Consider the following 24,965-nt stretch of genomic DNA (forward strand, 5'->3'; position numbering starts at 1 on the left):
GGCGTGACGTCACCAGCGGTCCTCTCTAGGAAGCAGCATCTCCTTCTCCCCTAGTGGAGCGGTGTGCCCGGTGGGTAAGGTCCCCGCTGTCCATTGTACGTGTGTCGTTAGGACAGAATAGGCCTGCACTCATCTGTAATATACCTGGGCCTAGATGGAGCAGAGCTGTGTGTGTTACAGGCTGTTTCTTATCTGTGCTTTCCCATAGTAGCTCCTTATGTGCCTGGTGACAAACCCAGCTACTACACCTGGAATTTATCATGGGCACAAATGTACTCTAAAACCCTGGAAAACACCAGCTGAGACCTGGCACTGTCCTAAAACACAGGCTGGTACTAAGAAGCGCGTTGGTGCACCCATAGGCTACCTGCCCACGCCGTGGATGACGCCTTTTTTCTCGTGCAGAAACACTGCAGCGTAATCCAGGACCAACAAAGTGTACGAGATTAGACCCATCCCATGGACGCTTTAGACCCCTTTCACACGAGCGTGACGGATTAGGTCAGGATGCGTTCAGTGAAACTCGCACCATTTTGCAAGCAAGTTCAGTCCATTTTGTCTGCGATTGCGTTCAGTTGTTCAGTTTTTTCCGCGAGGGTGCAATGCGTTTTGATGCGTTTTTCACGTGCGCGATAACAAACTGAAGGTTTACAAACAACATCTCTTAGAAACCATCAGTGAAAAACGCATCGCATCTGCACTTGCTTCCGTTTTTCACCGAAGCCCCGTTCACTTCTATGGGGCCAGGGCTGCGTGAAAAACGCAGAATATAGAACATGCTGCGATTTTCACGCAACACAGAACCGATGCGTGAAAAAAACTGCTCATGTACACAGACCCATTGAAATGAATGGGTCAGGATTCAGTGCGGGTGCTAGACGTTCACGTCACGCATTGCACCAGCGCAGAAAATTTGTTCCTGTGAAAGGGGCCTTACATTTTTCCTGCCGTGCGGATTCTGAAATCTGCAGAGTGTCAGTTGTTTGTGCGGATTTTACCCTTTGGATTGCAAGGAGGAGATCTGTGGAAAATCACCCGGTTTTGGTGCGGTTTTTATGCATTTTTTTATACGGATTTTCAGCAGATGTCGCCCTTCCATTGAAAAGTGTAAAATCTACACAAGAAAAGCACAACAGTTGACACATTACAGATTTCAGAATCCGCACAGCAGATCAGTTTCCGCACCTGAGGAAAAAAAGCGACGTGTCCGTGGGAATATCGTAATCTCATACACTTTGCTGGTAATGTATGACGCTGCAGAATAAAAACGCATGCAACTTGCATCATGTGTCGCCACCCTCAGGCTACCCGCACACACTGCAGATTAAGTGCATTTTTTTTTGCACAAATTTTTGTGCAGAAAAACTAGTGCAAGGCCTCATCCACAAAACCGTATGTATTTTGTGGTCTGCAAAGAAATCCGGATGACATTCGTCTGCATTCAGTATTTTGCGGAACAGAACAGCTGGCCCCTAATAGAACAGTACTAATGCGGACAATAGTAGGACATGTTCTATTTTTTTGCGGAACGGACATGCGCAAACATAATGCACACGGAGTAACTTCTGTTTTTTTTGCGGACCCATTGAAATGAATGGTTCTGTATACGGTCCGTAAAAAAAACAATGGAATGGACAAGGAAGAAAAATAAGTTCGTGTGCATGAGCCCTAATACAGTAACAGCAAAGTGTAGGAGATTAGACAAATCTCACGTACAGATTGGGAGAGATTAATCAACAGAACTGGCTTAGGCTACTTTCACACTGGCGTCTCTGGGTCCGCCTGTGAGATCCGTTCAGGGCTCTCGCCAGCGGTAAAACGGATCAGTTTTGCCCTAATGCGTTCTGAATGGATAAGGATCCGCTCAGAATACATCAGTTTGGCTCCGTTCAGTCTCCATTCCGCTCTGGATGCGGACACCAAAATGCTGCTTGCAGCGTTTTGGTGTCCGCCTGACGATGCGGAGCCAAATGGATCCGTTCTGACTTACAATGTAAGTCAATGGGGACGGATCAGTTTTCACTGACACAATATGGTGCAATTGTAAACGGATCCGTCCCCCATTGACTTTCAGTGTAAGTCAGGACGGATCCGTTTGCATTATCATGCAATAACGTTTGCATTATAGGTGCGGATCCGTCTGTGCAGATACCAGACGGATCCGCACCTAAACACAGGTGTGAAAGTAGCCTTAGTTGCCCATAGCAACCGATCAGATTCCACCTTTCATTTTCCAAAGGAGCTCTAAAATGAAATGAAAGGTGGACTTTGGTTGCTGTGGGAAACTAAGGCTACTTTCACACTAGCATTTTAGTTTTCCGGTATTGAGATCCGTCATAGGGGCTCAATATTGGGGAAAAAACCCTTCCGTTTTGTCCCCATTCATTGTCAATGGGAATAAAACTGAACGGAATGCTCCAAAATTCATTCCGTTGCGTTCCCATACCGGAGAGCAAACCGCAGCATGACCCCCAATGCAAGTCAATGGGGACAGATCGGTTTTCTCTGACACAATAGATTGGCAATGTTAAATATAATACAACCGGATCCGTTCATATTATCAGTAACGGAGGCGTTTTTGTTGAACCCTGCCGGATCCTGTAAAAACGCTAGTGTGAAAGTACCCTTAGGCCCCTTTCACATGAGCGAGTTTTCTGCGCCGGTGCAATGCCTGACGTGAACGTCTAGCACCCGCACTGAGTCCTGACCCATTTCAATTGGTCTGTGCACATGAGCGTTTTTTTCACGCATCAGTTCTGCGTTACGTGATCACCGCATGTTCTATATTCTGTGTTTTTTATGCAGCCCTGGCCCCATAGAAGTGAACGGGGCTTCAGTGAAAAACACATTGCATCCGGAAACAACTGCGGTTGCAGTGCGTTTTTCACTGATGGTTCCTAGGAGATGTTGTTTGTAAACCTTCAGTTTTTTATCACACGCGTGAAAAACGCATCAAAACGCATTGCAGTCCCGCCGAAAAAACAGAACAACTGGACGCAATCGCAGACAAAACTGATTGAACTTGCTTGCAAAATGGTGCGAGTTTCACTGAACGCATCCGGACCTAATCCGTCACGCTCGTGTGAAAGGGGCCTAGGTAAGGCCTGTTTCACACTTGCGTTGTTAATTCCGATTTTGAGATCCGGCAGAAGATCTCTGAAACCAGAATTACACCGATCCGTGCCATTTAATACATCCAGATGTACGGCCGTATCTGGTTACCGTATTTTTCGCACTATAAGACGCACCGGCCCATAAGACGCACCTAGGTTTTTGAGGAGGAAAATAATAAAAAATATATTTTGAACCAATAGGTGTGCTTTTGGTGGGTTTTGAACTAATTGTGGTCTGTGGATGGCGAACTGTTATGGGGGATCTGTGGGTGATGCACTGTTATGGGGGATCTGTGGGTGACGCACTGTTATGGGGGATCTGTGGGTGACGCACTGTTATGGGGGATCTGTGGGTGACAATTATGGGGGATCTGGGTGACACTTATGGGGGATCTGTGGGTGGCTCTTATTGGGGTCTCTGGATGGCACTGTTATGGGGATCTGTGTATGACACTGTTATGGGGGGGGATCTGTGGATGACACATATATAGCATCTTATGCTATGTGTCAACCACAAATCCCCTCCATAACAGTGTCCCTGTAGTGAATGACCCTCAATACAGGGGGTGGGGGTCGCATCTGCTTTTATAATGACAGCGGGGCCCGTGCAGTGACTGTATTCTACTACACGGGCCCCGCTCACTGTATAATCGTATCTGTAATAGTTAATTATGTATATACCGGTAATCGCATAATCAGCGCCTGTATTACTTACAACTACAAGCTCTCGGTAGGTAGCAGGGAGGAGGCAGGCCGGGAGGACGGGCGCTGGCAGCGTGAGTCACTACGTCATGCGCCCACGCCGCCTGCTCCATTCATAAAGTGGGCGGCGCAAGCGCGTGACGTAGTGGCGCAAGCGCGTGACATAGTTACTCACGCTGCCAGCGCCCGTCCTCCCGACCTGCCTCCTCTCTGCTACCTACCGAGCGCTTGTAGTTGTAAGTAATACAGGCGCTGATTATGCGATTACCGGTATATACATAATTAACTATTACAGATACGATTATACAGTGAGCGGGGCCCGTGTAGTAGAATACAGTCACTGCACGAGCCCCGCTGTCATTATAAAAGCAGATGCCGGCCCCCAGCCTCTCCTCCCTCACAGCTGATACACCCGCCGCGCGGCATCGCGGCGGGTGTATTATTGAAAATTTGCCAAAATCAGCAGCATTCGCCCCATAAGATGCACTGCTATTTCCCCCCCACTTTTGGGGGGGGGAAAGTGCGTCTTATAGGGCGAAAAATACGGTATATTAAATCTAAACTGAAAAAAACAATCCGGTATAAAAATCATTGTAAGTCAATTGGCTCCGGATCCGTTTATTTTAGCTATCCGGCACTGTTGACCGACATTGATTTTCATGCCAGATCCGGTTTGTTCCGTTTTGCAGACCAGACGCAAAACCGCAGCTTACAAAAAACAAGGTGGAACGGAAAGCATCCTGATCAGTTTTGTCCCCATGGACAATTAATGGGGACAAAACTGACCCGGTTTTGAGATCCTCTGCCGGATTTCAAAACCGGAACACCACAACGCAAGTGTGAAACAGGGCTAGGCCTGTTTTATTTTATACTGTTTAGATGAATCTACCCCACTGTGCAAAATCACTAAAAATCCTCAGGTGCCAAAAAAATACTTAGGGTATGTTCCCCATACACAGCGCTCTAAGGATAGGTTCAGGGTTGTGTGCCCTTGTGGTGTTGTCAGACACGTTACTTGGCCTGTAAGGACTTCCATTGATAGCTGTGATCAGTGATGGTCAGTTCGCAGTGTTCGCCAGTGAACACATGCGGGCTGCCATCTTTAGTGAAGTAGACTCACCCGTCCGGCGATGCACAGGTAAGCCCTTACCTGTGCCGGAAGCCGGTCTGAAATCAAATGCAGTCACCGGGAGCAGGCAGTTCTGAGAACAGCCCGATGAAGGCCCCCGGCAGCTGTTCTCGGAACTGCCTGCTCCCGGTGACTGCATTTGATCTCAGACTGGCACAGGTAAGGGCTTACCTGTGCATTGCCGGACGGGTGAGTCTACCTTACTAAAGATGGCAGCCCGCATGTGTTCACTGGCGAACACTGCGAACTGACCTTCACTGGCTGCGATGTCATTTTTGATTAGGACTTTCACAGCACCCCCAAAAATGCACCAGTTGTCAACCATTGTAAAAAGGTCATCTTTCCGGATTAATGTGTGGACTTGATTGCTGGCCTCTGTGCATATATTCTTCTTGTATTTTGCAGGGAGCAGCCATGTATGTTCTTGTCACCGTGCTGGCCGCGTTGTTCTTCACCTTGCTTCAGAGGCGCTTCAAGAGCAGACGGCCGTGTCTTGATCCAAAAAGACTGGATGGCAAAACCGTCCTCATAACAGGTCAGCGAGCTTCTGAAGAACATGTCCCGTCACACCACACGGCAGAGCTGTGCCTTTATCTGGTCATGGTTGAATTCTCCTATGATCCCTCAACAAGGGATCTAACCATGTCGTCTGAGCAAAGTACAAATGAAGCTGGTTCCTTCACTGCCCTGATAATGTGGACTTGGATAAGTCCAGGAGAGGCGGTATATTAGTGATAGGGACCGGTCCACGGAAGCCACCTTGACGCCTAGTAGATGGGCCCGACACAAGTTTGATCAAAATGTGCGCTAAGAGCTTCCATTGATTCCAATAGTAGGTATAGTACCACTTGAATTTAGAATGATCCCCATTTCTCAGCTCTACTGCTTATATGTGTGTGCAGCCATTATTTTTTTATTTATCATGTCGTCTGCAGTGCGCCAAATCTTACAAATTAGTCTAGGGGCAAACGAATGAGAAGTCATGACTCAGGGTGGTCTTTCAGTCTTCCTCTTCTGACCCCAAACCTCATAAAAATACAAATGCGCCAACAGGATTCTGCCAGACAAGCAAAGGAATTCCTTTGTCTAGATACATGACGTCCCCTCAATCAATCTCCAGTGTCGTTGATGGGAAAGAAGAGGTTAAGAAAAACATGGTGCCACACCAGGCCATAGGTTGTGCCAGGTATTACACCTCAGCTCCATTGAAGACAATAGGGCTGAGCAGCAGTGCCACAAAAAAGCTGTACAGAGGTTTGGCGCTATTTTTGGAAGGAAGTAGCCATGTTTTTCTAGTCCTGTACAACACTTTTAGTGTATGTTCACACTCGTGGGGGGCTCAGTTTTCAGCACAGATTTGTTGCTAAAACCACCTTCCTTTGTTTTCCATGGGAGTTCGTGCGGCTGAAGATTTTTCCCGTGCAGGTTTCCAGAATGCACGTCCCTTCTTGGCGCAGTTACCGCTCAGACACCTTTGAAAGCCGCACAGTAGTGTAGCTGTATTCAGTGGAACTAAACCATGAGCGGGCCTGCAGCATTCAAAATGAAAACACGCAACAGAAAGTGCTGTGATTTCTGCCATGGGTTACGGCTGTATCCCATAATACTACTATGTGCATGATTCTAAGGCTAGTTTCACACCTGCGTTCGGGTGTCCGCTCGTGAGCTCCGTTTGAAGGGGCTCACAAGCGGCCCCGAACGCATCCGTCCAGCCCTAATGCATTCTGAGTGGACGCGGATCCGCTGAGAAATTCATCAGTCTGCCAGCGTTCAGCCTCCGCTCCGCTCAGCGAGCGGACACCTGAACGCTGCTTGCAGCATTCAGGTGTCCGCCTTGCCGTGCGGAGGCAAGCGGATCCGTCCAGACTTACAATGTAAGTCAATGGGGACGGATCCGTTTGAAGATGACACCATATGGCTCAATCTTCAAACTGATCCGTCCCCCATTGACTTTCAATGTAAAGTCTGGACGGATCCGTTCAGGCTACTTTCAGACTTAGAATTTTTTTCAAACTATAATGCAGACAGATCCATTCTGAACGGATACAAACGTCTGCATTATAGGAGCGGATCCGTCTGTGCAGACATCAGACGGACCCGCTCTGAACGCTAGTGTGAAAGTAGCCTTACTGGTGATGTAGATCCAACATCCAAACTTGGACAGCGCCATGTAAGGCCTCTTTCACACAGGCGTCCTGGATTTGCTCTGGATGCGTCGTGTGTGCATTGTGGGAAACCTGCGCGAGTAGGCACCCAATTGCAGTCAGTTTTGACTGCGATTGCGTTCCGATGTTCAGTTTTTTTCTGCGCGAGTGCAATGCGTTTTTCACGCGCGGGAGAAAAAAACTGAATGTACTACTCAGACTTCTTCACTGAAGTTCGGGTTTGGGATCGGGGTTCTATTCATTTTATTATTTTCCCTTATAACATGGTTATATATTCTTAATACAGAATGCTTACTAAAATGTGGATTGAGGGGTTAAAAAAATAAATAAAAAAATGAACTCACCTCATCCTCTTGTTCGCGCAGCCGGCATCGTCTTCTTTCTTCTTCTTCTGTCAGGACCTGCAAAAGGACCTTTGACGTAATCTACTATCTTCATTCAGCAGGACCTGCGCTGTCATCAAAGGTCCTTTTGCAGGTCCTGAAAGGAGAAGAAAGAAGACATTTCGGCTGCGCGAACAAGAGAATGAGGTGAGTTAATTTTTAATATTTTTTTTAACCCCTCAATCCACATTTTAGTAAGCATTCTGTATTAAGAATGCTATTATTTTCCTTTATGTTATAAGGAAAAATGATACAGTGAATTGACTTTTATCAATTTACTAACATCATCTCCTAGCAACCATGCGTGAAAATCGCACCGCACTTGCTTGCGGATGCTTGCGATTTTCACGCATCCCCATTCATTTCTATGAGGCCTGCGTTGCGTGAAAAACACAGAATATAGAACACGCAACGCACAAGTGAAGCGTGAAAATCACCGCTCATCTGAAAAGCCCTCTTGAAGTGAATGGGTCCGGATTCAGTGCGGGTGCAATGCATTCACCTCACGCATTGCACCCGCGCGGAATTCTCGCCCGTGTGAAAGGGGCCTAATATTATCCGGATACAGAGTCACTAAGTGGATGATCCAGTCCTCTATCAGTGTATTCAAGAGCAGATGAAGAAGACCACAGCATTGATAGGGTTCCAGTTATTGGTCCCTCATGTGCGACATGTCTGTGCTTCCACCTGTCTATAATATTGCTATGTGTTAAAGGGGTTTTCTGAGACTTTAATACTGATGACATAGCCTCAGGATCAGTCATCAGTATGTGATCGGTGGACCTCCGCCGATCAGCTGTTTCCTAGGCCGGTGACGACATGTTCATCGGGCACGTGACCTAGGAGCAGCTCAACCCCTTAGAAGAGAATGGAGCTAAGCTACGATACCAAGTACAGCCACTATACAATGTGCGGCGCTGTGCTTGGTGAGCACAGAGAAGGCCGCGCTGCTCACAGGAGCGCAAATGCCTTCTCAAACAGGTGATCGGCGGGAGTCCTGGGTGTCGGACCCCCACCAATCAGATACTGATGACCTATCCATAGGTCATCAGTATTAAAGTCTTGGAAAACCCTTTTAAGGATAAAATGGTGTACAGTATGTATGAGCGGTCGTCTGCAGTAATTCACTCTTGAGATATTGTTGGTGGGATTTCATGTTACATTCAATCCCAATCCTTCCTGCTGGGGCTTTGGCCAAGACTTGGGACCCTCATTGTCATCAGTATTAGCAACATCTTCATTTGCCTTTACTCCACTTACAGAGAACATCAGCTAATTACCCACATGACCTCATGTCTTCATTTCTATATAGACAAGTTTTCATCTCTTATTAAACCCTCTGATATCCTGCCATGAATCTCCTGGCAGAGGCTCCTAGAATGCTGTGTTTTGGCCACTGAAGTCCCCATAGATGCCAAATGTCCAAGCCTTTTTCCAAGTGGCAGTATTGTCCAGCAGAACATTGAGATGCCTGTTAGTGAATTACTACTGAGATGTCAGTAGCCGAGTTTTCAAAAGGAAACATAAGCCACCTGGTCTCTGTGTGACATCTGACGTGTCTTCAGAACTGTGCCAATCCACTGCACCCCCGCAGAGGAAGTGACATCTCCTGGCCGCCACTCTCTGCTTGCTACCGGTTCATTATCGACATGTTCCACTTCCATTACACTCAGAAAAACGATAGGGGATCGTAAGATGTTCCATCAATTTATTTCTCATTTGTGTCCTTGTTGGAGACAAGCAGCTTGTTTTTTTTCAGGGTTAAGTGTCCCTTTAATGCGATATTTGTTTTGTGCACAAACTACAGATCTCTGCTTGTCTTGGATCTATATTCTAGGTTTTCTAATAGTGACAAAATGGTGTTTAAAAACCGCCCAGTCCATGTACAATAGAAAATGAGCGGCAGATGTAGTGATCGATGAACACAAAGATGGCCGCTTGGCAAAGGCTCTTCCATGCAGTAGATGCTTTTTATTCCTTTTATTTATTTTTTGCTAAGAAAATAGATTTAAAGGGGTTTTGCCATCTTGTAATATGATGGTATATTGCAGGGATCAGCAGCCTTCGACAATCCAGCTGCTGTGAAACTACAACTCCCAGCATGTAAGCATGCTTGGCTGTTCTTCTAACTCCCACAGAAGTGAATTAAGTATTCTGGGAGTTGTAGTTTCTGAACAGCTGAAGTGCTGGAGGTTGCTGATCCCTGCTACATTGCTAGGATATGACACCACTTTATGATCCGTGGTGGTCAGTGGCGTGATTAGCACTGACTGGGCCCAACAGCAAATATTTTAATGCCATAAACCCCCCCCCCCCCCCCCTAGAAACCCCCTCACCCCCCTAGAAACCCTCTCCTCCTATGCAACTCTCACTCCTGCGCCTAGTGAAGATCGCTTTCCCAGACCAGGCAGCTACTGTTGAAGGTACTGACAATAATATCTTTCAGGCCTTCTCCCGGACGGGCCCCTTCCGAGTTTCGGCCTCATAGCAGCTGCTTCCCGTTCTTCCACTACAGCTACGGCCCTAGTGTTGGTCTCTGAGACCTCCCTGATCCTGATCGAGGGCTGCAGCCCCTTTAGTCTTTCCCTGCATGTTTGCGTTCCTGGCTACCCGTCTGTGCAGGGAACTGCAGCCGACCGACTTCTACGTCAAGAGAATGAAGGGCCTGCAGTGCTAAACTAAAGCTGTGGCCCCTTCATTCTCAGGATCGGTGAGGCTTCTAGAGGTTGGACCACCATAGATCATAAACTGATGGCATATCCTAGCAATATACCATCCCTTTCTAAGAAGTTTAAAGGGGTTGTTGCATGTTTCAATTAGCCAACCCCTTTCATATGGATGTCATAGAGGTGGGTCCTGTGTTGAAGACCCTCTCTGTTAGCTGGAGTGGAGCCCAGCAATGTTTTACATGGTCACGATAAGACTGCACTTCTATTACAGAGCTGTATATGCCCAGTCAATGTCCGCTGTCCAAAAGAGCTTTTCAAAGAGAATCCCTTTAACCATGCATCTGCTTACTCTCAGGAAAGTCCAGTATGTATGGTTTAAAGGGTTTGTGCCCAATTTTAAACGTATCCCTTACTTACAGGATAAGGCAGAAGAATTTGATTGGTGGGCGCCCAACTGCTGGTCGTCCACCATTTACAAGAATGTTGGTCCATTGTCTCGCCATGCTGAATTCATAGAGATGCCAGGAGCCACCACTCCATTCATATGGGGTGACAAAGGACCCCAGTTCTTGTAGTTGGTGTGGGTCACCACGGTTGGACCCCTAATGATCAGACTCCTATTCCCTCACCTTTTGAGCACCATTTTACAGTTTATATATCTACACCTTATGATCTCATAAAATGTTGAGTTCAGATGGTCATTATTGGAAACAGTGAACAAGCTGGCTATGACATATACTCTCATATGGTAGTGGGGGTGCGGGGGGGTGTACTTTACTGTACAGTGCCTGTGTACTATACTTCCCAAAATCCCACCAGAGCAAGCTTGCGTGCAAACATTGTAAGTAATAACCCTCAAGTAATACTGGGAGATTTCAGCCTAGAAGTTAGCAGAATTGTGAATGCAGCTCTGGGTTATAAATAACTGATGTCATGTATTCACTATGTGCGTTATGTAGATTGATTCCATATAAATTAGTGCTCACAGTAGAACATCTACCTACAGTAAGTAATTGATGGACACATCCAGTGTTTGGAGCTGTGCTACTTGCACATACAGTAAGCAGGTTGTCAGGGCTGCCATGGAACAGATGGGTATGTGCCTTGATGGGTGGTAAGGCCTTGAAACCTTATTGCCATAGAGACATAGCTTCATTGAGTACTACACTAGCACCCCATTGCACAGCTCATAATAATGAGCACAATGATCAGTGAATGGATCAGAGAATGGGATGACTCACGACACAAGAAAGTGAAGTACCAGTAGAAACGTCTTTATGTGCGGGAGAAGAAATCCTGGGCACTCTGCATGCTGGCAAGCCTTTCATTTTACTTTGCTATATAGCTTGACATGCCAACTTCTTATTGGACTCGTTGTCATCATGGTCATTGTTACCTTTTTAAACATTAGGTGGGGCATCAGGAATTGGGAAAGAGACAGCCGTTGCTCTGGCAAGACGTGGTGCACGTGTCCACATCACAAGTCATGATGACCAGAAAGGGGGTGCAGCTCTTCGAGACATCAAAAACGAAAGTGCCAGTATGAATGTCCGCTTCTGGAGCCTAAACTTAGCAAATCTGCAGAGCATCCGCAATTTCTGTAAGGATTTTCTGAAGAATGAGAGCCGTCTTGATATTCTTATCAACAATGATGGTGAGTGGCACAGTATGTCTTCAGCACATCCACATTTAAATGCAGAACTGGGCAGCCATGAGAACCTAAAGCACACCTGCCTTTACAGGCGACTTCTCAGAACAAGCTGTAATGTAAGTGTACAGGAGGAATAACACTACTTCTGGTCATTATATGATTAGTAGTGATGAGCGAACTTCAGTTTTGTAAGTTCCAGTTCTGGTATGTGCTGAATTGCGTTATGGATTCCGTTACCACGGACCATAACGCAATTCCATGACGGAGGCATTCCGTTATGCATTCTGTCATAATAGAAGTCTATGGCCAGCATAATGGATCTGTCCGGTTTCCGTTATGCAGGAGTCCTCTCCTGCATAATGGAAACCAGACGGATCCATTATGCTGGCCATAGACTTCTATTATGACGGAATGCCTCTAAAGGCATTCCGTTATGAATTCCGTCATGGAGTTGCGTTATGATCCGTGGTAACGGAATCCATAACGCAATTCAGCACAAACTCGAACTTACAAAACTGAAGTTCTCTCATCACTAATGATTAGAATTTAGCATTTTCCACCAGTTTACCCCTCAGCAGGCTCCATGTCTAATTGTTGGTTTACCTGAGAAAGTGAACAGAGACTAGCTGCTATGATATCTCCCATACACAGCGCACACAGAGAAGAGGAGATTCTGCTCCCTTGTCTCTCTGTAGAACTTCAAGAAGCAGCAACATGGATGACATTATACAGCTGTTATGCTATGAATCCAGCACTTGGGTGAGACAGTCGACTAGGGCTGCAGTAAACTATTATTTTAGTAATCGAGTATTCTATCGATTATTTTTTACGATTTATCGAGTAATCTAATAGGAAAAAATAAATTAATAGACTGTTTTCTTTTATAAAAACTCATAAGACCCCCTGCCATTAGTCCCCAACACCCTTTGTTCCCCACTGTGCAATCAGCCCAAGTGCATCAGTTCCATCCAGTGCCATCAGCTTTCCCCCGTGCCATCAGGTCCGTTCCCCCAGTGCCATCAGCTCTTCCCCACCCCAGTGCTATTAGCTCTTCCCCACCCCAGTGCTATTAGCTCTTCCCCACCCCAGTGCCATCAGCTCCACTCCCCCAGTGCCATCAGCTCCACTCCCCCAGTGCCATCAGCTCCACTCCCCCACCAAGTGCCATCAGCTCTCCCCCACCCCAGTGCCATCAGCTCTCCCCCGCCTCAGTGCCATCAGCTCTCCCCCGCCCCAGTGCCATCAGCTCGCCCCAGTGCCATCAGCTCTCCCCCGCCCCAGTGCCATCAGGTCTCCCCCGCCCCAGTGCCATCAGGTCTCCCCCGCCCCAGTGCCATCAGCTCTCCCCCGCCCCAGTGCCATCAGCTCTCCCCCGCCCCAGTGCCATCAGCTCTCCCCCGCCCCAGTGCCATCAGCTCTCCCCCGCCCCAGTGCCATCAGCTCTCCCCCGCCCCAGTGCCATCAGCTCTCCCCCGCCCCAGTGCCATCAGCTCTCCCCCGCCCCAGTGCCATCAGCTCTCCCCCGCCCCAGTGCCATCAGCTCTCCCCCGCCCCAGTGCCATCAGCTCTCCCCCGCCCCAGTGCCATCAGCTCTCCCCCGCCCCAGTGCCATCAGCTCTCCCCCGCCCCAGTGCCATCAGCTCTCCCCCGCCCCAGTGCCATCAGCTCTCCCCCGCCCCAGTGCCATCAGCTCTCCCCCGCCCCAGTGCCATCAGCTCTCCCCCGCCCCAGTGCCATCAGCTCTCCCCCGCCCGAGTGCCATCAGCTCTCCCCCGCCCCAGTGCCATCAGCTCTCCCCCGCCCCAGTGCCATCAGCTCTCCCCCGCCCCAGTGCCATCAGCTCTCCCCCGCCCCAGTGCCATCAGCTCTCCCCCGCCCCAGTGCCATCAGCTCTCCCCCGCCCCAGAGCCTTCAGCTCTCCCCCGCCCCAGAGCCTTCAGCTCTCCCCCGCCCCAGAGCCTTCAGCTCTCCCCCGCCCCAGAGCCTTCAGCTCTCCCTCGCCCCAGAGCCTTCAGCTCTCCCTCACCCCAGAGCCTTCAGCTCTCCCTCACCCCAGAGCCTTCAGCTCTCCCTCACCCCAGAGCCTTCAGCTCTCCCTCACCCCAGAGCCTTCAGCTCTCCCTCACCCCAGAGCCTTCAGCTCTCCCTCACCCCAGAGCCTTCAGCTCTCCCCCACCCCATTGCCATCAGATCTTCCACTCCCCAGTGCCATCAGCTCTCCCCCACCCCAGTGCCATGAGATCTTCCACTCCCCAGTGCCATCAGCTCTCCCCCACCCCAGTGCCATGAGATCTTCCACTCCCCAGTGCCATCAGCTCTCCCCCACCCCAGAGCCTTCAGCTCTCCCCCACCCCAGAGCCTTCAGCTCTCCCCCACCCCATTGCCATCAGATCTCCCCCACCCCATTGCCATCAGATCTTCCACTCCCCAGTGCCATCAGCTCTCCCCCCTTGTGCCATAGTCTCTGCTGCCCTGCTCCTCCTGACACCTGGATTGCACAGCGTCATTGGTTGCTATGGCGCTGTGCACTCCGGGTGCCAGGCATTAGTCGCGCCCCCACCCCCTCGGTTTCACCAACTTACCTTTCCAGCAGGGGCGCCGCCGACACTCCATCGTTCCGCGCTGCATTAGTTCCCTGCTGTCCGCAATGCATGGGCACCAACCGTGGGGCAGACCCGCTCCGTGGTCACATGACACAAACGAATCTTCGATGCAAAAAATTTGCATCAAGGATTTTTTTGTGTCGAATTACTCGATTTAATCGAGTAATCTTTTCAGCCCTACAGTCGACTACTTTATACAAGCAGCAGCATATTGGTCTGTATGTGTCTTTCTCACTACAGCTTCTCCCTTCTTCCTAGTCATCTGTGGTGAAGAGATACAGAAAGTTTGTCTGATTTTAGTAAGTATTTGAGAGTTATGTGTGCAGTGCAGGAGGGAGAAGAAGAGTCTGATAAGTGGAGAAAGATGTTTTTTTCTCTCTAGTAAGACATTATAAAAACTTATTATCTTCACTTGTACTTTTAACTTATGCAAAGTTTGATAAAATGGCAGTGCCTGTTTAAACCAGCCTCATATTTCTACCAGTCACAGAGAACACAATGCCTCAGTAGGAGATATTGGCACCACTTTAAAAAAGACAACCTCACCCAGTTTTGCTGGCCATGAATCAAGGGAGCTGTATAAGAGCAGGCAACTGTCAATGCAGAATTGATGGTCTTTTCCAAAACAGTGACCCCATGCACTTCAGCATTAGGCCTCTTTCACACAAACGTGAGGGCTCCGTGCGGGGGACCGCAAATTGCGGTCCGCAATGCATGGGCACCGACCGTGGGGCAGACCCAGACGCATGTGGATCGCAGACCCATTCACTTGAATGGGGTCCGCGAGCCGCCTGTTCCGCAAGTTCTATCTTTTTGCGTAAAGGAAGCACGGAATGGAAAACCACAGAAGCACTCCGTAGTGCTTCCATGGGGTTCCGTTCTGTGCTTCCGTTCCGCACCGCATGTCCGGATTTGCGAACCCATTCAAGTGAATGATGCAGAATGCACATGGCTGGTGACCTGTGTATTGCGGAACCGCCGTATGTGGCCCGCAGCACGGGCACGGAGCCCTTACGTTCTCGGGAAAGAGGCCTTAAGGAGATCCAACCTGACAGAGCTTGAGAGGATCTGCAGAGAAGCATGGCAGAAAATCCCCAAATCCTGATGTGAAAACCTCATGGCATCATACCCAAGGCTGTAATCACTGCCAAAGGTGCTTCAACTAAGTACTGAGTAAAGAGTCTGAATACTTATGTCAATGCAAGATTTTAGTGTTGTCTTTTCAATAAATTAGCAAAGATTTCAAACATTCTGTTTCCACTTTACTATTATGGGGTATTGAGTGCAGAATGATGGGGAAAAACTTGATTTTCTTTTTATTTTAGCACAAGGCCACAACATAACAAAATGTGAAAAAAGTCTGAAGACTTTCCGAATGCACTGTACAGGTGAAACTCGAAAAATTTGAATATTGTGCAAAGTTCATTTATTTCAGTAATGCAACTTAAAAGGTGAAACTAACATATGAGATAGACTCATTACATGCAAAGCGAGATATTCCAAGCCTTTATTTGTTATAATTTGGATGATTATGGCTTACAGCTTATGATACCCCAAAGTCACAATTTTGAGGTCCCCTTTGCTCAGGGGGTATGGATTAATTAGCTGACTAGAGTGTGACACTTTTCACTATATTCTAATTTTAAGCTGCATTAATGCAATTCTTTTTAAGTTGCATTACTGAAATAAATGGACTTTTGCACGATATTCAAATTTTTCGAGTTTCACCTGTATATTCACTGTATATATTGAGAACAGGAGATGGAAATAGAAAAATGTCCGTATGCGAAACATTCAAAACATTGTTGATATCCTAGTAGATCCCTTACAGTAAAGGACTAATGCGCCTTCTAAACAGCATGCCAATTTAGGGCCCCATTCTAAAGCGCGAGCTGTATTCTAATTACAGAGCCACCTGACCGTATTGGCCAAGAGACGTCATGTGATGAAAGACGACGCCTGTTGGCCATGGGAACATTAAAATTAGAATACGATGGGGGACATTTATCAATAATGGTGTAATTTGCACCCAAAAAAATACTAACTTTACAAATCAAAAGTGGTGATTTGTTTCACTTCATATATCAAAAAGCGCACGCCACTTTTAAAATGTGACTTTTTAAAATATGAACTTGATTCCCCGCCTAATTCTCTCTATTCGGGACATTTTAATGCCAATGGCACTAAAATGCGACTTTTTTTTAAACCAAAATGCGCCATTTCAGCCTCCCCTGCTAGATCACACTTGAGACTTTTGAAACATATTTGCGACATTTCCACTGGTAAGTTGCGACTTTTGACCCGGGACGTTTTTGTTATTGTTTTGTTCTTGTTAAATGTCACTTTACTGACAAAACCCTGTTGTTTAGCTCATTTCTATTAGATAAAAATAAATAATACTTACCCACCACTTGTTCCCACGATGAGTTGGTTTTCTTTTCATAAATTAGACTTTTTGGCAAAAAGTTGTATCTTTATGCCATAAATGCGACTTTTTACACAAAACACCACCACATAGGCTGGCTTAATGGTCCGCAACAATTTGAGCCAATTCTGCCAATAAGAGGATGATAAATGAGGCAAAATATGTGCCAATTTGATAGCCCCGCCCACTTTTCCATTTATAACTAATTTCTGGCGTGATGCATTCTTTATTGTGAAAATTCTGGAGAAAGACAGTTTATATATTTGGCGCAAATCAAAACGCCATTCTTTTTGCCGCATTTTGCGCCATAATTCTGGGGCAGCATGCTTAGTAAATGTCCCCCAGCGTGTCCTTAGATACTGTTCTCATTGGGGAGTGTCTTGGGACACATTCACCTTCATACTGTGTTGACCTCCATTGCTCATCGTCGTTCATGGAACGTTATCTGTTATATCTAGCCCCACAAGTCCAAAAACCCTCAGCTCCAGTGTCCAGTAGCTGGGAAGGAACAAGGCTTGTACCAGAACTACACCCACCATCATCCCACATTAAGAATCTGTGAGCTTGTTTATCCATTATGTATTGTACTAACACATCTATCAGTATGTTATATGCAGACTTTATATGTTACATACAGTTACATTACTTTATATATTACATACAGTCACATTACTTTCTATGTTACATACAGTTACGTTACTTTATATGTTACATACAGTCACATTACTTTATATGTTACATACAGTTACGTTACTTTATATATGTTACATACGGTTACATTGCTTTCTATGCTACATACAGTTACATTACTTTATATGTTACATACAGTTACATTACTTTCTATGTTACATACGGTTACATTGCTTTATATATGTTACATACGGTTACATTACTTTCTATGTTACATACAGTTACATTACTTTATATGTTACATACAGTTACATTACTTTCTATGTTACATACAGTTACATTACTTTATATGTTACATACAGTTACATTACTTTCTATGTTACATACGGTTACATTGCTTTCTATGTTATATACAGTTACATTACTTTATATGTTACATACGGTTACATTACTTTCTATGTTACATACAGTTACATTACTTTATATGTTACATACAGTTACATTACTTTCTATGTTACATACAGTTACATTACTTTATATGTTACATACAGTTACATTACTTTCTATGTTACATACGGTTACATTGCTTTCTATGTTACATACAGTTACATTACTTTATATGTTACATACAGTTACATTACTTTCTATGTTACATACAGTTACATTACTTTATATGTTACATACAGTTACATTACTTTCTATGTTACATACGGTTACATTACTTTATATGTTACATAATTACATTACTTTATATGTTACATACAGTTACATTACTTTCTATGTTACATACGGTTACATTGCTTTATATGTTACATACAGTTACATTGCTTTATATGTTACATAATTACATTACTTTATATGTTACATACAGTTACATTACTTTCTATGTTACATACGGTTACATTGCTTTATATGTTACATACGGTTACATTACTTTATATGTTACATACGGTTACATTACTTTATATGTTACATACAGTTACATTACTTTATATGTTACATACAGTTACATTGCTTTATATGTTACATACAGTTACATTACTTTATATGTTACATAATTACATTACTTTCTATGTTACATACAGTTACATTACTTTCTATGTTACATACAGTTACATTACTTTCTATGTTACATACAGTTACATTGCTTTATATGTTACATACAGTTACATTACTTTCTATGTTACATACAGTTACATAACTTTATATGTTACATACAGTTACATTACTTTATATGTTACATACAGTTACATTACTTTATATGTTACATACAGTTACATTGCTTTATATGTTACATACAGTTACATTACTTTATATGTTACATAATTACATTACTTTCTATGTTACATACAGTTACATTACTTTCTATGTTACATACAGTTACATTACTTTCTATGTTACATACAGTTACATTACTTTATATGTTACATACAGTTACATTACTTTCTATGTTACATACAGTTACATTACTTTATATGTTACATACAGTTACATTACTTTATATGTTACATACAGTTACATTACTTTATATGTTACATACAGTTACGTTACTTTCTATGTTACATACAGTTACATTACTTTCTATGTTACATACAGTTACATTACTTTCTATGTTACATACGGTTACATTACTTTATATGTTACATACGGTTACATTACTTTATATGTTACATACGGTTACATTACTTTATATGTTACATACAGTTACATTACTTTATATGTTACATACAGTTACATTGCTTTATGTTACATACAGTTACATTACTTTATATGTTACGTTACTTTACATGTTACATATAGCTACATTTACTTGAGGTGTTTTTTCTGAACTACGGATAAGACACTGTCCACAGAAGGATTGTGTGACTCTGAAGTTAATTAACTGGTGTTTAAATTGGGCGCCTTGTAGACTTAGAACTGATGACATTAATTTGTGTCAATAACACAGATGCCCACTAGATGGGGCTAAAGGACTTGTTGCCAGTGATCGCTGATGTACTTCTACTACTATGGCATATTTCTTTTGGACACAGTTTGTAAGAGGGATTATAAAGAATTTTTAAATTACATGTGTTTTCAGTAATATGATGTGTGTTTAAAACGGACAGAAATATTGCTAGTAGAGAAACAACATAATGCTGTAAACCCTTTAAAGGTCATTTTACATGACGATAGATTGGTGACAACGAGCACGGATCAGCCATACAGTGAGTCACTGACGTTCCAAAGACATCCAATTATGTGTAACAATAACCTTACGGGATTTTTTTTGTCATTTTGATTGCTTGTCTTCGCTCCTTACAGTGCTCATGCACTTCCTGTCTTGTCTGCTAACAACCAGTTTATATGAGGCGGTGTATTGTCGACAAATGATCATTTTCAGGCTAAAACATTCAATCAGTGACAAACAAGCAATTTCTTACTGGACATTGCCAACTTGATATTACAACATTTCACACCCTAGTTCAGTGATGGCTAACCTTGGCACTCCAGCTGTGGTGAAACTACGACTCCCAGCATGCTCCATTTATTTCTATAGAGTTCTGAGAGCAGCCAGGCAAGGGGGGCATCTTGGGAGTTGTAGTTTTACCACAGCTGCCCTAGTTGCTCCATGTAAAAGCCCTTTAACCCCTAGCTATTTCTAAAGGCATGTGAGTATTTCCCCAAAGGCGTTAAACTACCGTCACTTTTTAAAAACATTTGTAACAAGTTACAAATACAATCCAAAGTGCACGAAGCAGTAAGGAATAACACAATACAAGGGTATAGAACATGGAACGTAATAATCGTGCCAGTGGACATGACAAATAAATGAAACTAAATCGGATCCAAGAAGAGTGGACCAAACGTTAAAGGGAACCTATCACCAGCGACCTCCTGATTGAAGTGCTTCCATACACATGTAACTGTTTTTCTTTTGGTGATCCAAGTCTTCGTTCCTCAGTTTTATGTTTTCTTAATGTGCAAATTAGGAGTTTGGTGCAATAAGTGCGTCACCATTGCTCTTGTTGCACCCAAGCTCCACTCTTTCTGTGGACAGCCCCTCCCTGGCTGCTTTGATTGACAGGGCCAGGCAGTGGTAAAGCAGCCAGGGAGGGGCAGAGCTTGGTGCACCAAGAGCAATGCGAACACCCGCAATGCGCCAAATACCGAATTTGCATATTAAGAAATAGTATTATAACTCAATAACAGAGCTTTGGTTCAAAATAGAAAAACATTTTAACCACTTCCCGCAACTGTAACGCCGAAAGGCGTCATTGCGGCGGCTCCCCCAGGCTACGCTAACGCCAATAGGCGTCATCTCGCGTGAGCCGAGATTTCCTGTGAACGCGCGCACACAGGCGCGCGCGCTCACAGGAACGGAAGGTAAGAGAGTGGATCTCCAGCCTGCCAGCGGCGATCGTTCGCTGGCAGGCTGGAGATGTGTTTTTTTTAACCCCTAACAGGTATATTAGACGCTGTTTTGATAACAGCGTCTAATATACCTGCTACCTGGTCCTCTGGTGGTCCCCTTTGTTTGGATCGACCACCAGAGGACACAGGTAGCTCAGTAAAGTAGCACCAAGCACCACTACACTACACTACACCCCCCCCCCCCCCGTCACTTATTAACCCCTTATTAGCCCCTGATCACCCCATATAGACTCCCTGATCACCCCCCTGTCATTGATCACCCCCCTATCATTGATCACCCCCCTGTAAAGCTCCATTCAGACGTCCGCATGATTTTTACGGATCCACTGATAGATGGATCGGATCCGCAAAACGCATCCGGACGTCTGAATGAAGCCTTACAGGGGCGTGATCAATGACTGTGGTGATCACCCCATATAGACTCCCTGATCACCCCCCTGTCATTGATTACCCCCCTGTCATTGATTACCCCCCTGTAAAGCTCCATTCAGACGTCCGCATGATTTTTACGGATCCACTGATAGATGGATCGGATCCGCAAAACGCATCCGGACGTCTGAATGAAGCCTTACAGGGGCATGATCAATGACTGTGGTGATCACCCCATATAGACTCCCTGATCACCCCCCTGTAAAGCTCCATTCAGATGTCCGCATGATTTTTACGGATGCACTGATAGATGGATCGGATCCGCAAAACGCATCCGGACGTCTGAATGAAGCCTTACAGGGGCATGATCAATGATTGTGGTGATCACCCCATATAGACTCCCTGATCACCCCCCTGTCATTGATTACCCCCCTGTAAAGCTCCATTCAGATGTCCGCATGATTTTTACGGATGCACTGATAGATGGATCGGATCCGCAAAACGCATACGGACGTCTGAATGAAGCCTTACACGGGCGTGATCAATGACTGTGGTTATCACCCCATATAGACTCCCTGATCACCCCCCTGTCATTGATCACCCCCCCTGTCATTGATCACCCCCCCTGTCATTGATCACCCCCCCTGTCATTGATCACCCCTCTGTAAGGCTCCATTCAGACATTGTTTTGGCCCAAGTTAGCGGAATTATTATTTTTTTTTTCTTACAAAGTCTCATATTCCACTAACTTGTGTCAAAAAATAAAATCTCACATGAACTCACCCTACCCCTCACGGAAACCAAATGCGTAAAAATTTTTAGACATTTATATTCCAGACTTCTTCTCACGCTTTAGGGCCCCTAGAATGCCAGGGCAGTATAAATACCCCACATGTGACCCCATTTCGGAAAGAAGACACCCCCAGGTATTCCGTGAGGGGCATATTGAGTCCATGAAAGATTGAAATTTTTGTCCCAAGTTAGCGGAACGGGAGACTTTGTGAGAAAAAAATTAAAAATATCAATTTCCGCTAACTTGTGCCAAAAAAAAAAAATTTCTATGAACTCGCCATGCCCCTCATTGAATACCTTGGGGTGTCTTCTTTCCAAAATGGGGTCACATGTGGGGTATTTATACTGCCCTGGCATTCTAGGGGCCCCAAAGCGTGAGAAGAAGTCTGGTATCCAAATGTCTAAAAATGCCCTCCTAAAAGGAATTTGGGCACCTTTGCGCATCTAGGCTGCAATAAAGTGTCACACATCTGGTATCGCCGTACTCAGGAGAAGTTGGGGAATGTGTTTTGGGGTGTCATTTTACATATACCCATGCTGGGTGAGAGAAATATCTTGGTCAAATGCCAACTTTGTATAAAAAAATGGGAAAAGTTGTCTTTTGCCAAGATATTTCTCTCACCCAGCAAGGGTATATGTAAAATGACACCCCAAAACACATTCCCCAACTTCTCCTGAATACGGCGATACCACATGTGTGACACTTTTTTGCAGCCTAGGTGGGCAAAGGGGCCCATATTCCAAAGAGCACCTTTAGGATTTCACAGGTCATTTACCTACTTACCACACATTAGGGCCCCTGGAAAATGCCAGGGCAGTATAACTACCCCACAAGTGACCCCATTTTGGAAAGAAGACACCCCAAGGTATTCCGTGAGGGGCATGGCAAGTTCCTAGAATTTTTTATTTTTTGTCACAAGTTAGTGGAAAATGCAGATTTTTTTTTTTTATGCATTCTGTCATAATAGAAGTCTATGGCCAGCATAATGGATCTGTCCGGTTTCCGTTATGCAGGAGTCCTCTCCTGCATAATGGAAACCAGAAAGATCCATTATGCTGGCCATAGACTTCTATTGCGTTATGATCCGTGGTAACGGAATCCATAACGCAATTCAGCACAAACTCGAACTTACAAAACTGAAGTTCTCTTATCACTAATGATTAGAATTTAGCATTTTCCACCAGTTTACCCCTCAGCAGGCTCCATGTCTAATTGTTGGTTTACCTGAGAAAGTGAACAGAGACTAGCTGCTATGATATCTCCCATACACAGCGCACACAGAGATGAGGAGATTCTGCTCCCTTGTCTCTCTGTAGAACTTCAAGAAGCAGCAACATGGATGACATTATACAGCTGTTATGCTATGAATCCAGCACTTGGGTGAGACAGTCGACTAGGGCTGCAGTAAACTATTTTTTTAGTAATCGAGTATTCTATCGATTATTTTTTACGATTTATCGAGTAATCTAATAGGAAAAAATGAATTAATAGACTGTTTTCTTTTATAAAAACTCATAAGACCCCCTGCCATTAGTCCCCAACACCCTTTGTTCCCCACTGTGCAATCAGCCCAAGTGCATCAGTTCCCTCCAGTGCCATCAGCTTTCCCCCGTGCCATCAGGTCCGTTCCCCCAGTGCCATCAGCTCTTCCCCACCCCAGTGCTATTAGCTCTTCCCCACCCCAGTGCCATCAGCTCCACTCCCCCAGTGCCATCAGCTCCACTCCCCCAGTGCCATCAGCTCCACTCCCCCAGTGCCATCAGCTCCACTCCCCCACCAAGTGCCATCAGCTCTCCCCCGCTCCAGTGCCATCAGCTCTCCCCCGCCCCAGTGCCATCAGCTCTCCCCCGCCCCAGTGCCATCAGCTCTCCCCCGCCCCAGTGCCATCAGCTCTCCCCCGCCCCAGTGCCATCAGCTCTCCCCCGCCCCAGTGCCATCAGCTCTCCCCCGCCCCAGTGCCATCAGCTCTCCCCCGCCCCAGTGCCATCAGCTCTCCCCCGCCCCAGTGCCATCAGCTCTCCCCCGCCCCAGTGCCATCAGCTCTCCCCCGCCCCAGTGCCATCAGCTCTCCCCCGCCCCAGTGCCATCAGCTCTCCCCCGCCCCAGTGCCATCAGCTCTCCCCCGCCCCAGTGCCATCAGCTCTCCCCCGCCCCAGTGCCATCAGCTCTCCCCCGCCCCAGTGCCATCAGCTCTCCCCCGCCCCAGTGCCATCAGCTCTCCCCCGCCCCAGTGCCATCAGCTCTCCCCCGCCCCAGTGCCATCAGCTCTCCCCCGCCCCAGTGCCATCAGCTCTCCCCCGCCCCAGTGCCATCAGCTCTCCCCCGCCCCAGTGCCATCAGCTCTCCCCCGCCCCAGTGCCATCAGCTCTCCCCCGCCCCAGTGCCATCAGCTCTCCCCCGCCCCAGTGCCATCAGCTCTCCCCCGCCCCAGTGCCATCAGCTCTCCCCCGCCCCAGTGCCATCAGCTCTCCCCCGCCCCAGTGCCATCAGCTCTCCCCCACCCCAGAGCCTTCAGCTCTCCCCCACCCCAGAGCCTTCAGCTCTCCCTCACCCCAGAGCCTTCAGCTCTCCCTCACCCCAGAGCCTTCAGCTCTCCCTCACCCCAGAGCCTTCAGCTCTCCCCCACCCCAGAGCCTTCAGCTCTCCCCCACCCCATTGCCATTGCCTTGAATGGGGTCCGCGAGCCGCCTGTTCCGCAAGTTCTATCTTTTTGCGTAAAGGAAGCACGGAATGGAAAACCACAGAAGCACTCCATGCGAACCCATTCAAGTGAATGATGCAGAATGCACATGGCTGGTGACCTGTGTATTGCGGAACCGCCGTATGTGGCCCGCAGCACGGGCACGGAGCCCTTACGTTCTCGGGAAAGAGGCCTTAAGGAGATCCAACCTGACAGAGCTTGAGAGGATCTGCAGAGAA

At 46.3% G+C, this 24,965-nt stretch overlaps 1 protein-coding gene across 3 annotated transcripts in view; it reads left to right on the forward strand.

Moving 5' to 3' along the window:
• Positions 1–24,965, forward strand: part of LOC120988822 (retinol dehydrogenase 12-like) — a 31,360-nt gene continuing 6,395 nt past the window's right edge. Inside the window, exons 1-3 of one of the 3 annotated variants that reach the window (XM_040416549.1) lie at positions 1–74; positions 5,350–5,479; positions 11,573–11,815. In XM_040416549.1, the coding sequence (XP_040272483.1) occupies positions 5,359–5,479; positions 11,573–11,815 (364 nt within the window). In that variant the 5' untranslated portion in view covers positions 1–74; positions 5,350–5,358. Of the gene's footprint in view, positions 96–5,349; positions 5,480–11,572; positions 11,816–24,965 lie in introns of all 3 variants that reach the window. The other 2 variants (XM_040416547.1, XM_040416548.1) reach the window with 2 other exon arrangements.

The sequence above is a fragment of the Bufo bufo genome, chromosome 2 (assembly GCF_905171765.1).
Source record: "Bufo bufo chromosome 2, aBufBuf1.1, whole genome shotgun sequence".
NCBI classification, from domain to species: Eukaryota; Metazoa; Chordata; class Amphibia; order Anura; family Bufonidae; genus Bufo; species Bufo bufo.